The 17,327-nt window shown below is 42.3% G+C and overlaps 1 protein-coding gene across 8 annotated transcripts in view; it reads right to left on the reverse strand.

Annotated features, from left to right (window-relative positions):
- Positions 1-17,327, reverse strand: part of LOC122524356 (agrin-like) — a 155,191-nt gene that overhangs the window by 6,269 nt on the left and 131,595 nt on the right. For all 8 annotated transcript variants that reach the window (XM_043646563.1, XM_043646562.1, XM_043646569.1 and 5 more), the window contains 15 exons: positions 13,448-13,663; positions 12,960-13,201; positions 11,874-12,060; positions 9,269-9,366; positions 7,887-8,010; positions 7,544-7,777; positions 6,572-6,868; positions 6,219-6,368; positions 5,888-6,148; positions 5,646-5,792; positions 5,224-5,460; positions 1,120-1,314; positions 739-912; positions 310-649; positions 4-231 (listed from right to left, as the gene is read on the reverse strand). In XM_043646563.1, the coding sequence (XP_043502498.1) occupies positions 4-231; positions 310-649; positions 739-912; positions 1,120-1,314; positions 5,224-5,460; positions 5,646-5,792; positions 5,888-6,148; positions 6,219-6,368; positions 6,572-6,868; positions 7,544-7,777; positions 7,887-8,010; positions 9,269-9,366; positions 11,874-12,060; positions 12,960-13,201; positions 13,448-13,663 (3,130 nt within the window). The remainder of the gene's footprint in view (positions 1-3; positions 232-309; positions 650-738; positions 913-1,119; positions 1,315-5,223; positions 5,461-5,645; positions 5,793-5,887; positions 6,149-6,218; positions 6,369-6,571; positions 6,869-7,543; positions 7,778-7,886; positions 8,011-9,268; positions 9,367-11,873; positions 12,061-12,959; positions 13,202-13,447; positions 13,664-17,327) is intronic.

Raw genomic sequence — 17,327 nt, forward strand, 5'->3', positions numbered from 1 at the left:
CACTTGGAATAATTGCTCGGCATATTTCCAACGAAAGTATCCTGGTTGAGATCCAAGGATTTGAGGACTCCTTGGCTCTGACCAACGATATCCTCGCCGTCGTTGAAGATCAGTACTCCATCTTTGTGATATCTTTTCGCTGCTATTCTATGGAAGGTTTTCATGGTGACTTTCTCCGGTGAAGTGAGGACAACCGGACCATTGCCGAGATTGTATCTAAATTGTACGTGTCTGAAGAGAGACAGAAAATGATTTGGCTGACACGAGTCGTAATAAATAGGTGATATTAGGAAATTGAAAAAATCTTACCCATCGACGATGGCGAGAGAAACGAAATCACCGGTCCCGTCGCTCTTCTGCTGATTGTAAAGTATAATTCCGTTGTCGGCGTAGGTCTTTAATTCTACCTCGATGCTGAACTTATGATAAGCCTTCAGTCTGCTCATTCTGACGTAGCTCTTACCGTCGAAGGAAGGTACCTCGTAATCTCTCTTGTTTATCTCTTCGTCGCACAGCAGCCCCGTATAATTCGGCCGACAGATGCAGACAAATGTTGCGCTCGGCAGGTCGATGCACGTCGATGTCATATGGCAAGGATAGGAGAGACAGGCACGAAATTCCTCCGTCGGTGTCACTGGCACGTAATTGGCTGCGATGAAAATTGAGACGCGATGATCGTTGTCTGCGTATTTCGGCGTATTTCGGCGTATTAGGATTCAACGGACAAAATTTTCTTACCGAAACATTCTTGTCGATCACTGGTTTCTGCGTAACCCTCGGAACAGATGCAACCACCGTTAGAGCATTCGCTATTGGGAATCGTACAATCCTTGTCGTCGGTACAAAGATCACCGAGAAGGGCCGTGACGACCCTAATCGTCGCGGGAGTCGGTCGATATACCGCTGCAACTCCTACGAAATCCAAACTAACGGTTATCTATCTATCCTATCATCTGCAAACCATACCGTATTAGTGGAATAGAATTAGCGTTAGAAAATATATGCAACTCCGTTTGCAAATCTAATGCAAGGATAATAAGGGAAATCTTGCGCTCCTTTTCTTCGCGTTAATACACGACACATGTTGGAATCTTGTAACAAAGATCAGCTTTGTTTTACCGTGCTTAAGATTATCTCTGTCGATGGTGATGGTTTCTTGATGAGCTCGATGAGTGTAATAGTATCGTGGATCTGGTTCTGGGACCAAAAGATGCCTGGTAGATTTAGATAATGGCGAAATAGCGGCTGCAGGTTGGGTGTATTGCACGGCAGTGTATCTCTTAACGGGAAAGTCCGTGTTCACGAGAGGATCGTCTGAAAGTTTAATGAACATTCGCTTTACTTACTTAGAAATTGATCCTTTCTTGCGAGTTCCACTAAACTAATCTCAAACGTCATATGCTACTGAAAGTAGATGTACATATAGTGTTTACAATTAGAAACGAATCTAAATGCATTTTAAATCTCGCGAAAATAAAATAATGCGAAGGAACGATCTTAAGAATTTTCGTTTGACCGCTTTAAAAGAATCTTTTATGGGATTTGCTCGCGACTATCTATATTAAATTTATATTAAATTGCGGATGCAACGGAGAGACGATGAGCCTGCGGTCGCAATAAATATATATTCACCCTAATTAATCCGTGACTGGAGAGAATTTCATTAAAAGGGATCGTTTGTAGAGCATATTTACATGGTCATTTTTACACGATCGACAATGCGAACAATACTTGGCTCGTTTAATCTCGATTAATTGTCGTCGTTGCCGCCGCCGCCGATGATGTTGACAAACTATTGATGTTTCAATAAATTCGTGAAAATATTCAACGTTAGATGCTGCATCTTCGCGCGTTATTTCTATTTTGCATCGATCGAATAAAAAAGAAGTAATCAAATTGGAAGGAAGAGAAACGCGTGAGTAGTAGTAAACGTGCCTCGATGCATAGCAATTTCTGTAAATAATGAGAATCCGAAAGCTAATCTTATCGACTCGTTCGACTCGTAGACCGTAAGTCAAGCCGCGAGTAACAAAAGTTGTAACTCGGTGAACGGGATCGAGGGGCAGGGGGTGCGGCTTGATGGGATTTTAATTACTTTCCAATTGTGCACCGTTGTTTCCTATTATATCTCCTCCAAGATTTTCGTGAATTTTTTCTATTTTTCGTATTTTTTATTATTTATTTAACCAAACCTCCCCCATGCTCGCTTTTCTATCTGCATTTGTACTTTTTCTCTTCGATAGTTCGAAAAATGTTTGGTATGTAGCTTGTTGCAAAGTAGACTCCGTATAAATGATTGTTCTTGGTCTAATAAATAAGAAAAAAAAGAAGAAGAAACGTTTGCAAGATACGACGTTCCGCCTTTCCTTTGCTACGCTTCGCTCGAGTTTGATTCTTTTTCGAAAGCATTTGTTTTTAAATTTATCTTCCTTGTGTGCATATTCCTATAAGAGTAAGAGGATGTTTTTTTACGAGTTTACTTTTTCGACGAGAAAAAAAGTTGAGAAAAATCGAGATACTAACGAATCTTGCTCTTTTGATTTTATTTTGTCGTCTTCCACTATTACCATGTTCTTCATTTTCAGTTATCAGAGGGATCGAAGAAAGTGCATTATCGGTGATCAAAGTATGTTTTACTCAAAGAATTCTATTCTACTCTAATATCCGTATTTATTCATATTTTTCTCTGTAGCTTTTTTTATTATGCGTTCAAAGAGGACAAAGAATCCGGTCAACGGACTTTATCGTTTATAGGATGTCTTTCTCTTTATTTATTCTTGCTTGAAGGAGAGGTAAAGGGATAAAAACGTCTAAGGCATTTATTTGTAATAAATTTTCCTCGAGTATCAAGTATTGTATATCCTTATACAATAGTAATTTCCATTATCTTCAGCTTACAAAGATTCAAATATTTCTTGAGAATTAGAAGCATGCCTTTGTATCGATACTTACGTACGGAAGAAGAAAAGAAAAATAAAGTATCTGCCTTGAAATAGACAAAGTCGGAAGTTCATTTTGAATAGTTTTCTTTTGGGAAAAACAGCAAGTTTGACCAATAAGGAACGTTTAGAAATTGTGAAAAGGGTGGAATGTAATAAGTAAGTAAGTAAGTAAGTAAGTAAGTAAGTAAGAGGAGGTGGAGCGGAGACATGGTTCGTCTTCCCTCGTTTCCTCACTTTGATCAATTCCCTCGTTACCGTATCCTTGACGGTAACTCGATCGTTATTACTCGCGCGACCGTCAAAGGCCCGTCACGCTTTCAGGATATCCAAGTGATCGTTGGTTGGCGCGGGGATGGAAGACTACCCCTAGCCCTCTCCAGGAATTATAACATGCATTATTTACGGGAAGCAAAGTGGTATCTCCCATTACGTTCCTTTCATCATTTTCTTCTCTTATTTTCATCCTTTTGCGTAGACGCATACGAACACGCATAGATAAACTCGAGCAAGCAAACGGTCGGAGAGGAATCAAAGAGGAATCGAAGAGAAAACGAAAAGTCACGGAATGAGGTGAGCGGTAACGCAATGTAATGCGATTTATGTTTGATTCCCGAGAAGGAAGAAGAACTTTTTAAGGAATTGACTTTATTCGACGCCAGAGTCGGACAGTCGAATCGAGTTTAGGAAGGAGGAGGTTTTAGGAAGGAGGACGGTTAGAGGACTTTCGAGGACTGGCCAATCAAAAATTGGGGGTGGGATGTGCGGAACGAGGTGCGGAACGAGGTGCGGCGAATTTAATAGATTTCAGCGTTTCGTTTTACGAACTTTTCCGTGAGGTGAGTAATGCGAGGAAAGAGGAGTCTAAACGAGGAAAAACAACGAGACAAGATCTTACCGTATTTCCCCCTTTCCCTTTCCCTTTTTGCCGTTTCTTTTTTTTTTTTGGTTTACCACTAGCCTGCTCGCTCGCTCGCTCGTTAAAGCGGATGGATTCTCCGATATCGATCGTGTCACCTCGAACACAGCCACCATTACTGTACGATTAATTGCATGCCCTCTTTTTATCGTAAAACTATCCTTAGATTCCGGTCGGGAATTTCAAATCGATCGTTTTCCAAAGAGAGAAGGAAATAATGCAACTTTGAAAATGGTCGGAACAGTTTTCCACTGGCAACAATTGTCATTAATAATATCGAAGGAGAGCGTTGAGAATGATTTATAATTAGATCTCGCGTTCGGCGATAGAATTGGTCGGCTCGCGTGTCTCGCGAACGAGGAGCTGGCTTTTCTATCCGGCTGAATATTTTCCAAGGTAACGGTATGCTTGCCGAATCGAGGAGCTTTGGCTAAAGTCTGAATTTGAATTGGGTCGATTCCGTGGTTTCAATTTGTCAGAGCTCAGCGCTCATATTTGAGTTGGGAAACTAATTACCGACGTAAAATGAGCGTACTGGTGTGCGTGCTGGCTTATTCGTGCACCCACCCTCACGAATATGCTGTGATAAGTTTGATTAATGAAAGCAATAACTGTCAAACGTAATGCACAATAGGCGATAGGGGTAAACTGCCGTCTTGAAAAAAACAAAAAGGACTGGACATCCTTTGCTTCTTTTCTTTCTTTCTTTAGATCTAGATCTTTCCAGATCCTTCGAGATCCATCGGTCGATCGAGCAAGCAGCTGTCGTCGTAACGGTGAAAATGGTGCCGAGTTCAAAGTCGATTGCGAAAGCTAGTAAAGTGCCGCCGCCGCCGACCTGTGGGCTCCGGGTGGTTAGAGAGGTGCAAGGGTTATAAACATATACATATATACATGTCAGTAAAAAGTTGATAAGTTTATTATCACCTTTGGATACAAAGGAAATAGGCTGGTGCAGGTTAGTTCCTTGACATTCGCCGCGCCTATTATCTCATTCCTTTCTTAGCTTCGATCGCGAAAAATAAGAAGAATAAAGATAGCTTATGGAAGCGCGACGAAAATCTCATAATTTCCTTTTTTTCTATAGATTAACAATATATTATTTTCGACGTATCCGATTATAATATATAGTCGTCGAATTAGCGCATTGTTAATTTCGAGAAACGCAGTAGTCTAGACAAAACGGTGCATCTCCTTTACATTCCTAACTTGATGATCTAATTTGTATTCAGACGCGCATTTGCTCTTACGGATACACCTACCGTCTGTCTATCTCACTTATCCCCTTATTTTCCGTCAATCATTTCTATGTTCAGTAACGCAGAATGTAAAGCGGCCTGTGCGGCGTACGCTCAGTGAACCCACCTCTGCAGTGACCAAAGGCCTGGGTCACCACGTCCGCCTGGTGACGACACGCGTACAGACGTAGTTCGCACTCGCTGTCGTAAGTCTGTCCGTCGCTACCGCAAACCGGTACCAACGGTATGTCCGTTGGACAGGAGGACGGACAGACGCAGTGTGGACCACCTATTTCGGAGCAGTGTCCTCCGGAATAGCACTCCAGTTCCTTGCAAGAGGTTGGGATCGGTGGTATCGTATCGGCTGAGAACATAACAAAGTACAATGTTAAATTTCATCTCAGCTGCAGGATTGATTATGCGAATGTAGTTGGTAAACGGGTAGGCGGGTAGGCGGTAGGCGAGAGTAGGTTAGTAAGCGATAGACGCCCAGGTAGATTGTCTTTTTCTCTTTACTCGTCAAAGAGATTGACATTTTCTACGAGATACCTGAATAACATCCGGTGGGCGTTAGTATTTTATTGTGATCGGTGCAAATTGTACACTTTTGGCCCTGAATGTCGGGCTTACAGACGCAACGTCCGGTCATTTGCTCGCAATCCTCTCGAACGGAACCAAAGAGAGAACAACCGCAAGCTGTAGAGATACGAAGGAAAGATATACTATCTAGATAAAGTCGGCGGCGGCGGCGGCCGTCGTGTAAGCATACTAAATATAATTATTCGTCTTACGTATACATCCTTGATGTCCTTCGCTGATCTTTGGCAATCCCCAATAACCTGGCATACATCTGTCGCATTTAAGACCACCCACTCCTGGTCGACATTCGCACTGTCCGGTTTCCGGATTGCAGGTGTCGGATACACTACCCAGTCTGTTACAATTGCATGAACTAGGACAACCAGCGCCATCCGGTCCTAGAGCTGCGGTTTTACCGTCGGGACAGCATCCGTGCCAGGAATCCGAGCACTTGACCACTTGAATTCCTTGGACTATGGAATATAAAGAGTGGCCAATTGATCGTTTTGTTCGAATTACTTTGTTTCTTAGGTTGGTTGTTACCTTTCTTGCAACAGCGAGCGAATCGCGGTGTTTGATGGCAATAGCTGTTGCTCGGACAATCTCGGCGATCGGGTCCGCTTCCGCAATCGTATTCCTTGCCATCGGCATCGATCAATGGCGGATCTCCGTTGCACGGTTTTACCTCCATGCCTGGACGATTAATCAAAATTAAATTGAATTTAAAAGAAAGCCGCTTAAATCTAATCGTAATCACAAATCGTAAGAATCAAAGGAAATGTCTATATCGTACAATTTAACATTGTATAGAAAAAGTTAGCAGTATTAGTATTATCAAAGAATGAAGAAAGAATAATAGGTGGAAGCATTGTTAACGTGCAACTAAAATGGCCAACCTTGACACAGATCAAGGGGCCTCAGCCGTAACTCTTGTTGTCGCTGACAGGCCTCCATCTTCATCGCGCAGAGAGACGAGTATGTCCTGAGATCGCTGCCGCAGACCGGACGCATATTTTCCGGCGATATCGAGGCACAATCGAATCGGCAGCTACACCTTGGAAATTTATCTGGTCCGAGCTCGCACGTGGCCTCGAAATCGCAATGAATGTCCTTGCAAGCCTCTCGTTCTTGAGTGCTGGTAACGTCAGCGACCGTGGTGGCCACGCGCGTCAGAGCCGGTGTCGACATCGTCGCTGTTTCGAGCGATTTCAAGACAGACGGACAGAGAGAGAGAGACAGACAGAGACAGAGAGAGAGAAAGAGAGAATTAGATGAAAGCGGATTAGGATATTCCAAATGAATTAATAGAAGCATTCGTTAAAAAGCGTTCATTCGTATTAAGTAGATATTCGAATGCATTATTATTTCAAATAATACGTTTTAAAAAGGTACCTTGCCAACTGTTTCAATCGTTTAAGTCGATCCATCGCGGTAATCGCGAATAACGTTAATTCGCGTTCACTTGGATGCAGTAGGAACGAAATTAGGGACGAATAAAGGACGAATAAAGGACGAAATGAATTTTATCGACTATAATTTGATCACGCGCGCGATAACTCTTGAAATATAATATTTTTGGTGTAATAATTATTATAGAAAAAGATAGAATTGCGCGCGCGAGCGCGTTCTCGATATGCCTCTTTCAATAGATCCTTCAATATCCTTTTGTGTTCGATCGGAATCGCAAAACGTCTAGCTCGCGATGGCGATTGTCGAGCGTTATCCATTGTTTCGTCGAACGGTAAGTTATTTTTTGTTCTCTCTTTTTTCCCCTCCCTCCGGGACACATTGTTCGAATCTTCGATCGGCGAACGAACGAGTTTTAGTAGGGAGGAGGAGTTTTCGGAAAAGGGAATTTTTCAACTTACTCAGCGCTGCCACAGCGAGTCTTTCACCGCAGTCGCCGTAGAAAATCACGTGCAAGGCCGGCAATTTCGGGTCCCTCCCACAAGCTACCTTTTGTAATTCACACTCGGATTGGTAAGTCTTCGTGTCGCTACCGCATACAGGCTCTCCGTTACTTTCCGGACAGATCTCCGGACATACGCAAACTCCTGCCATGCACCGACCTCCGTTTTCGCATTCCACCCTCGCGCAAAGTTCTGCGAACCATTTGAATTTTCCATCCACTTAATTCCTTTCGATTCTTCGAATCTAGTAATAATCTCTATTATACAGATTTATTATAATTCAAAGGAAAAAATAACTAACCGCAGTCGCCCATATAATGAATAGCGATTTCGGTCTGCGAGGTACAGGAAGCTTTCTTCAGGGCGCACTCGTTCTCGTAGCTTACACCGTCGGATCCGCAAACTTTCCCCGTCGACTCTTTCCCCTGAGAATAACGTTACATTGTGAAAAGATAAGCAATGGCTCGTTGTTAAAAGAGTAGACAAGGACAACAAGAAAATTATACCGTCCGAGATGAGCAAGGAGAAGATTTTTCCTCTTACGATTCATAAACTATCAAAAGAAGATAAGAAACTTTGACTAATTTTATCGATAAGAGTTCTTTTCTTAACTCGCAATAAGTAAATAGTTTTTTATTTGTTTGAATATTTGCGCAAGTATAGACGATTAAAAATTGATTTATTGTTTGGAAAGGCGCGAGAGCACACGCGGGATTAAAAGAAGCAGGAAACGTGCGAATGCTAAATAATTCACGCTTGTCTTTTCGACTATGGATTTTCTTTCGTGACGTCGTCTAGTCCTAAGGGAATTCTATACTCTTTCTCTTTCTTTCTCTTTCTTCCCCTATTTTTTCTTCTCTTTGTTTAGTCTTTATCTTCCTTCTTTTCCAGCACTCTTTCTTGGAAAATAAAAAGACAAGCTCTCTTTCTTTTAGCTTTTCCTTCGCCTTCTTAATCCACCGAACGATTGCGGCGACCACACCCGCGACGCGACGCGACGCGACGTTACGATATATAACTTTCAATGTCCGGATGAGAAAGCATCGAAAGGCAAAAAAAAATATATATGGAGAAGTAGGAAGGTACGGATATCGTTGATTCAATAAATAAAACAAACACCCTGATTCACGCAGCTGCGAGTTAAATCTATCAAGCGACAATCGCTCGTTCTTCTGGAAAGTATATGCTCTAACGATTCTCCCGTTACGGGATAACGAAATAGTTGCTGTTAGATGAAATAAAAAACGAGAGAAGCGAGCCATCAAACATTCCTATCTCCCTAGTTATTGTATATCGAAGGCCACCCGACACGCGCTAAGCCTCCTTCTCGTTAACGTAACACAACAGTCAAATATTCGTCCCACGATGAATGCCCGCCCTATCGAGCATATCGCATATGCATATACATATCCTATGTATTTGCGTGAACGATATGAATTCCATTTGTAACACAAGTTCGCCTACGGTTTAATCGTATTTCCTATATTTTTTTAGTCACCAAACGATAAAAGATAAATCGCTTGATTTTGCCATTAATAACATTCGCTTAAGAGGATTCGAATAACTACATAGATAATATAGGAGTCTATTCTGTATCCTATAACATTTGGAGTAATGTTAAATTAAAGAAAGTTGTAATATAACTTGTCGAGTTTTTCCCCAGGATGGTACGTGCCTACTTACCGAATGTTCGCATTTAGTCGGGCAAACGCATTTTGCCTCCCCAGCGCTGTCGCTCTCGCATTCTGCGTAATGTTCGCATTTCTTATTCTCGCAACCATCTGCAAAGAGGAAATTAGTATCACTTTATAAACATAATGACGTTATAAATCTAACGTAGGATGCAAGTTAACGTCGCGAGAGGAAAATCGACGTACGTACGACGTATTTTTAAACATCGCGTTCCGAGATATATAATAAACTATCATTTTTCCTATCTCGAAATATCTTTTGAAACTTGACTCATATTTCTACGGATCTCTAAAAGATTGTTTCGAGCGATATAAAAATGACAATTCTCATCGCGTTGTAATATCTTCGCGTATCACTCTTCGGTAGAATTTTATTTCCTTCTACGAAGAGAGCTTGTTTCGTGGATGTATTATTAATATCGTTTACGCGAGCTAGTGCTCGTTCTTAATTAAAAGCATAGAGTCTTGCATATTAATGACTTCTTTCATAAGGGGCATGAACGATCGAAGCTGCGCATTTATTAGCGAAAAGAATTCGATGTTTGGACCGAAACTATGTGCTCAGGTTTATGCCTTTAGTCGTGTACGAATAGATATTAATCTAGAGTACTGTAGGTGTGCCAGAAAACTGATATCGCGCGTTTGTTTATTTAGTATATCTGTCTGCTGCAAGTCGAGCGGGGCCTAGCCGGCATCAACGTAGCTAAGGCGGTTCATTTCATCTTCTTGAGAAAAATATATTTTCTTTATCGGCAACATACAATTTTATCCCCCGAAGTCATCACTGCACAAGAACGTTCAAAAAAATGTACGTTAGTTTAAACATTTACATAAAAATGATAAAAATGATAAAATCAGAACGTTACAATATTAAATTGTATTAATTAAGTGGATTATTCCCTTTGTACACATGCGCAACGTTCGGAAGGTCCTGTAAACAACTTTTGCCAAAATAACTTTAACAGAGGACAACGATTCATTTCAACGGTTGATTTCGAGGAGGAGGGATCATAGAACATATACTCCGAGCTTTTAGACAACGATAGACATTCCTATCGATTATTTAACAATTATTTTAATAATATAATGCATTCTACTTATATTTCAGTTTGTTTTAACACATATATATTGGTTGAAATATTATATTACCTATTAACGTATTTTAAATAGAAAATAATTGTAATATATTTCTATTTTATGTTTTTAGATGAATTTTTTAAACTTGATCTCTTTACTGGCCTAATGTATAAACAAAAAATTTTTCGTTAACTTATATTGTTTTTTAATCAGTTTTCTGTTAGACTTTGACGTCTAAACGTCTGCCGCTAAGTAAAATTTGTTTTTTTCACGTTTTTTCACATAATTCAGTATAAAGTATCATTTTTTGTTTGTTCAATAAATAAATAACTTTTAAGAAACATTTTGCGTAATCGCACGTTGAGCAATTTAGTAGTTTAAACGAATAGACGTAAAATTATATTATATGTTGGAATCACAGTGTCGTATCTAGCAATAATATAAAGATGTAATGTAGAAATCCTTAGCAAAGGGAAAACAGCGATGTATTCGCAAATTTCGTATCGATCGGTCTTACCCGACAAAGCGCCGACTCGTTCATGAGAATTGAATTCTCATTTAAATGGAAATATATTCGTATAATGTTTTCATGCATTAAGCGTGCAGGAAAAACAAAATTCGATATTAACGCATGAAATTATTTAGATATTTCATAGAGAATAATATCTTTAGACGACGATGACGGTAGGTCAGGGAGACACGTAGATATTCGAGTGTACGCGAAGAGAGTCCTAGAGGAGAATTGGAGAAGAAGTGGGAATAGTAGTTGGAGGAAGAGGAAGAGGAAGAGGAAGAGGAAGAGGAAGAGGAAGAGGAAGAGGAGGGCATCGACAGATGCATTCGCGAATGTGTGAATTTGCGTTGGAAATGAACAGAGCCAGGTGTCACGCGGTACCCAGCCTCGGGGCGAACCCTCGAGTTGTACGTTTGTTTCGTGCACAGCCGGGTCATTCGCGAGTAATTTCCATAAAGAGGGCGAACCAGCGACAGAGAGAGAGAGAGAGAGAGAGGAAGAAGAGAATGTAGAATGGGGAAGATTAAAGCGGGACTATATCGTAGTTTCCGCGCTTTCAGAAATCCTTGTCATCTTGTTATGACGGACGATAAATTTCGTATCGCCTCCAGGAGGCGCGTCCCTATTTTCTCTCTTCCTTTCGTGTCACGTAGAGTCTTTGTACCATGTCTCTCTCTCTCTCTCTTTCTCCCGTCTTTTCATTGCGAATATCTCGTTATCGATAGCGAGACATGTTTTAACATAGTCATTTCTATGTTTCGGTATTTATGACAAATTCTTGAAGTCGTATCTCGTCTTGCACGGCAAATTGATTAGGTAGCAAGTTTAGAAACGTTCTGACAAGCGGACCATAGTAGGTAGGAAGGAGCGTGTAAATCCTTTTTCGATAAATTCGATTTAGCTTTTGCTGGTATCGGAGCTGCGATCGAAGCTGCGATCGGAACAGCGTATCTTATTCGTGGGTACTGTTTACTATCGAAATGTTGTCGATTATTTGATTACTCACTGCAAAGGCCTTGATAAAGAACCCGAATCTCCCGTCGATGTTGGCAAGCCTCTAATCTCAGTTTGCACTCGTTTCCGTAGCTGATGCCGTCGTCTCCGCAAACCGGTTGAAATTCGGCAGGACAGGTAGGACACTCGCAAACGGCGGTTCCACCATTTTCCGCACAAATTGCACCCCATTGGCAGACCTGTGAGGAAAAAAATAAATTGCTCGCCTCTCTGGTTAAATTCGTTTGTAGGTTTAATTAATCGCGTTAAATAGAGCCTTATCCCGGGAAAGTTAGTTCGCGTCGAAAGAGACGCGCTCTCGACTCTATCCACGAGCGCGCACCCTCGCCCAAAGCTGATAATTTATTGCTGACGATATTTTATCGCGAGGCATAATTTACTACGCTCGGCTGCTTTAATTCTCAGGATTTAATGTACTTTGCTCCATTAGATAACTGCGCTGCACTGTCCTTTTTCTCCGATGCTGAATTCCGCTCGTAGAAATATTACGAGATTGTGACGCGGTGCAATACCGGTACTCGATAACTTTTACTTACCTATATCCAAGGATTCGATTCGAGTGGAAGCGACTTTTTACAGCCACTTATACCTTGCAATCTTTTCTCAAACTTTCGTCCTCGACTTTAGTCCGTAATTAATTATCGTGCGGAAAGTCGAGACGCGATTGTGTCTTTTCCCGTCTTTCGTTTGACGTCGAGTCGAGTTTTCACGAGAGATCGTAGATATTTGAAACGTTATCAAAGCAAGCAACGAGAAAGGAAAGATAGAAAATGTTAATGCGAACGACGAGGTACTCTCATAAAATAACTATTTCATTTACAATCATATTAATTTTCTTTTCGTCGAGCCGCCGAAGAGCGAAGATTTGGCTTATCGAGGGAATATCGTCGAGGGAATATCGTCGAGGGAATATCGTCGAGGGAATATCGTCGTAAAGAGAGATCATTAATCATAGGAGCGATGCACGCGTTCATGCGAGTGGAAATCGCGAAATACCTTCCTACCTCTCGTTCGCAATTTGTTGGATACTAGATGGATAGATGGATAGATAGGTGAGCACTGGGAGAGTTAGACTGACCTTTTCGGAGCAGGGTCCTCTGGAGCCGCATGTACCCGTATAAGCGACCTCGATATTGCTCTTCGTTAGACAAGCCCTTCTCTTGAGCTCGCAAAGGGACGTGTAGGTGGTGCCACCGCGCGCACAAACTGGTCTCATGACCGGCTCGCATTCCGGACCGCATTCGCAGCTCGCAATACCATATCGGTTGATGGCACATTGTTCGTACGAGCCGCATTTGGCTTCGTCGCAGGGATTGATACCTGAGAAATTGAGTGGAAAACGTGGCTTTCGATTATACGTTTCGTTGGCTCATTCCAATGCCATCTTCGACTCGGCAAATGATCTTTTCGCAAATTTGCTGCTCTTTGGTTTGTTTGCTGCTACGAACTGTGCGTAGATATATCGCTAAATTCTCATTGTTCGTTTTCAGTATAGATATCGCACTCGTAGTAGGAAAAGGGCTTGGAAGATAAAGAGCATTTAATTCGTTCGGAATTTCGTCTTACCTGAGCTGCAGGCACCGTTATAGATCTTCCGAAGTGGAAGCCTCGATCTGCAAGCTTCTTGTCGGAGGCTACACTCGTTCGAGTAAGTCTTACCGTCGCTTCCGCATACGGGTGAAAATTCGAGTCCGCATTGTTCACCGCAACGACAAGCGGGTTGCCTGGAGCCATCCAACTGACAGATTTCTGGTTCCATGCACTCGACGTTGCCACAGGGATCTGTAATACCGAACAAGAGCCATAAAGTATTTTTCCAACGAAGATCGATAACGTCGAATACAATTTAACGAGACGTTGATCTTTCTCCTGTTCGACAATAATCTTGAATCATCAGGACCAAATTTCTATCGTTCCTTAGATACATACGTTTACATCCTGTTACGGGGAAAAAGATTACGCGCAACGACGACGTCCTACCTTCATTTCCTACCAATTTCTTTTTCCATCGAAAGGAAAGAAGGAGAAGTTATTTATTGGAAAGAAAACGTATGCGCATAAATCATGGAAATTGAAGTGTGTAGTTGGGAAGTTATATTTTGATGGATGAATTTTCTTTCTCGGCAGAGGGGGAGAGAGAGAGAGAGAGAGAAAGAGCGTGGACAGGATAACTGAAATTCCATCGGCTCGGTCTCCCGGTCTCCTGGTCGCCCGAGGGATCTGCCGAGGGAAGAGAGAAAGAGTCTCGCGAACGATGAAAGTGTCTTTAAAATTCCCGCATCGCTGCCACAAGGCAATTGTTTTTAAGTTCCTCGGTAGAATCCTTTTTCTTCGCTCCAGCGGAGCATTCAGGCGTCGCGCGGTGTCTGCTGCTTTCTCCTCGTGGAAGGAGTGCTGTGGCCTCGCCGTGGCCTCGCCCTGGCCTCCTCGCCCTGGCCTCCTCGCCGTGCGATCCCGCTAATCTTCCAACTTGAGCGAAACTTTTCCATGCGGTCGTCCCATTTTTCTATCCCTCTCCGCCAAACTACTACCCTGCACTTTGCATCACGTTGCGAAATAACTTTGAAAAAAGTAATAATCATTTGCAAAGAGCTCCAGTGGAAAAATACGCAATGAGAGCCTTTTCATTGTTTCGTCCAATGAATTGGGAAAAGGAAAGAAGCGTATATCATCGGGAATTTGACCAATGCGAACTGTCGATGAAGCCAAATAGAACGATAGAAACGGATTTTTCATCGGAGTACTCACAATCTGCATCGGTCTCAATTTTATGGACGTTCGAACGTTCCCGCGAGCCTACCGATGCACACGCATCAAACGGATGCAATAGTATTTGATCGATCTGCTTCGGTTTCGTTCTCTCGCAACGATGCGCTCGATAAGCTACGTTCAGAGATCCAGATAGGATATATTTAATGATAACGCAAACCTGCGCAAAACCGATACCACCACCCCCTCCCCCCCAGTTACCGAGCCGCCATTCGTCTTTCCATCGAGGAACTTTTCTTCCCTCTTCTACCAGTTATGTGTAATATTATTATATAGGAAATTCGCAGTTCTCAAAGGGATCTTCTTCGAGCACGAGCACGCTTAATCAAACTCGCTCGAATATCGCATAAATCGTAATTGTCGTATCTCTTTGTATGCTCTTTGAGCAGAGTGGGGGGGGGAAGGGAGAGAGAATATGGCAGCCTTATCTGCTACTTCCGCCATTGCTCGCAAAATAGCGAGAATACGAGAGACACGCGAAACGAAGGCGAGCGAACATTGCGAGCGAACATTACGAGCGTCGTATAAAGGTATTATGTCTGGGAGCTGGAATGACTGGGTTTATGTTAACAGCAGCTCCGCGGTGCTGCTTCCGGGTTAACGTACGCCACCAGTATAACCCACTTCCGTTCGATCTACCTTCATTTTCCTCAGTCCAAAGCCATTGCGCACACCATAGTGTGCAGCCCATAGTCGTCGTCGTCGTCGTCGTCGCGCACCTCTTCTTCGGGTATCGCACACTCGTTATTCGCTTTGTTCGTCGGAAAAAGATAAAGGATGATCTTCTTCTATTTACAGAGCTTTGAAATAAGTTGAAACAAGTGCAAGGCGAATAAGTGCAGTATTCGTCTTGGTTACGTCTCGGTTACAACGTTCGTTGTCCAAGTACCGTTTCGAACTCCTATAGTATTCCTCTTCTTCTCTGATACGTTTCCCTTTCAAAGTGAAAATCGAGCGTCGATCCAACGAAAGAGGAGCTTCCGTTTCGTTGAACCTGTTCGCAAAAGGTCTTTGGATAAACACGTTTCAACGACGTCGTCACCAGTCTGCCTTTCGTACGCGCACACTCGCACACCCTTTTATTCCTTCGAGATTTCCTCTCATACGTGTCTCTCCTAGGTTCGACGAGAGGCAAATACTTTAGCCTAGCGAGTGTGAGAATTTAGTTGAACCCGTTTTGCAGAATCGAACCTCGTCGTATCTAAAACTCTCGTCCGCGAGACCCTTACGCGGCCCGCTCGAGCGTGAAAACAATGGGTTATCTACACTTTTTTCCTCTTCGTTTTTCTACCCAAGATACCAGAAGAAGAATCTCGAGTTGAAGTGAGTTTATTCGACGAAATGTAGGCCAACAGGAGACGCTTCTAATCTCTGCCTATACGTTTTCGCGTTAATTAGTCGAAGAAGTAACTTTTCTCCCTCGATTTCCTTCAAACTTTTTCCTTTCTCCTCGAGGATTGGAATATTTTCTATTAATATCTTAGACTTTTATCTTTTTAACTTTGATATCGCATCAATTTATGTTTCTCAAGTTATTATTTATCGTCGCGTTATACATTTTCAAGATGATGATTCTATTTCCTTCTTTAGTTCATTCGTTCGTTCGCTCCCGCGACGAGCAATCTCCTTTTTTAATCTTCAAAGAAAAACTCGTCCAACTCTATGGAAAACGTTTTCCCATAGCATTTTCTCCATTTTCAATATACTGGTTCGGATTGGCGATCGGGAAGTAAAAGGTAGAGTAGGTGGGATGGGGAGGGGGCAAGCGAAACGAGTTCGGTGGCTCGAAAGTCTCGAAACTTTTGCGAGCTAATTTGATTTATCGTCGGCACCACTCGAGATTCGTATCCGGAGCTATTCTACGAACGAAAGACGTTGCGAGCGACCGACCGACCGACCGACCGACCGACCGACCGACCGAACGAACGAACAAACGGTCTAAAGAAAGGAGATAGGAGCGGGTTCGAGCAATGCCAAGTGATACTTTATGTCGCGGACAATTTATTATCGATTTTGCCGTTTAAAAGTGAACCACGGGACCAACTGGCACCGATTGATAAACGTTGCTCAGGGTTGCGTCAAGATGCACAGAATACGGAAACTAATGCGAGTAAGAAAGGGAGAACGGGAGAAGGCCGACTCTTTCCGTCTCTACGAGGATTCTCGGGGATATTACGTTTCATTGTTCCTTATACAATACCAAGGTAGAAATACAATTGAAAAGGAAGGGAAACGAAGAAGTCTCGCGGAAGAAAGAAGGAGTATAAGAGCACGGAGGGGAAGAAGGAAGAGGAAGACGTTCATCTTTGTAAACTTCCGACGTCATCGTCCTGGTGTGACTTTCTCTTCCTTAGAGTCTTCTCCCGATTCTCTAACAAACTGAAAGGCTCACTGGATTTAGGTGCAGTCTCTAGTCGTTTCCACGCCATCGTTATTACGCACAAACGGACAGATTGCAGAAAATTTGCAATTTGCACTCGACGACGACGACGATAGTACGTACGCTACAATTGAATATATATTCGAGATTTCTAACTCGTGCATTTTTGTCCTTTTACAGAGATGTCCTATTACGTGATATTTTTGACAGAGATAGAAAATAGTAAGAAGGTGAAAGAACGATGGAAAAAAATCTATTTTCAAAGAGCAACTTCGTAAATATCTGAGCTGAGAGGAA

Source organism: Polistes fuscatus, unplaced genomic scaffold, assembly GCF_010416935.1.
Source record: "Polistes fuscatus isolate 324 unplaced genomic scaffold, CU_Pfus_HIC Scaffold7, whole genome shotgun sequence".
Taxonomy (NCBI): domain Eukaryota; kingdom Metazoa; phylum Arthropoda; class Insecta; order Hymenoptera; family Vespidae; genus Polistes; species Polistes fuscatus.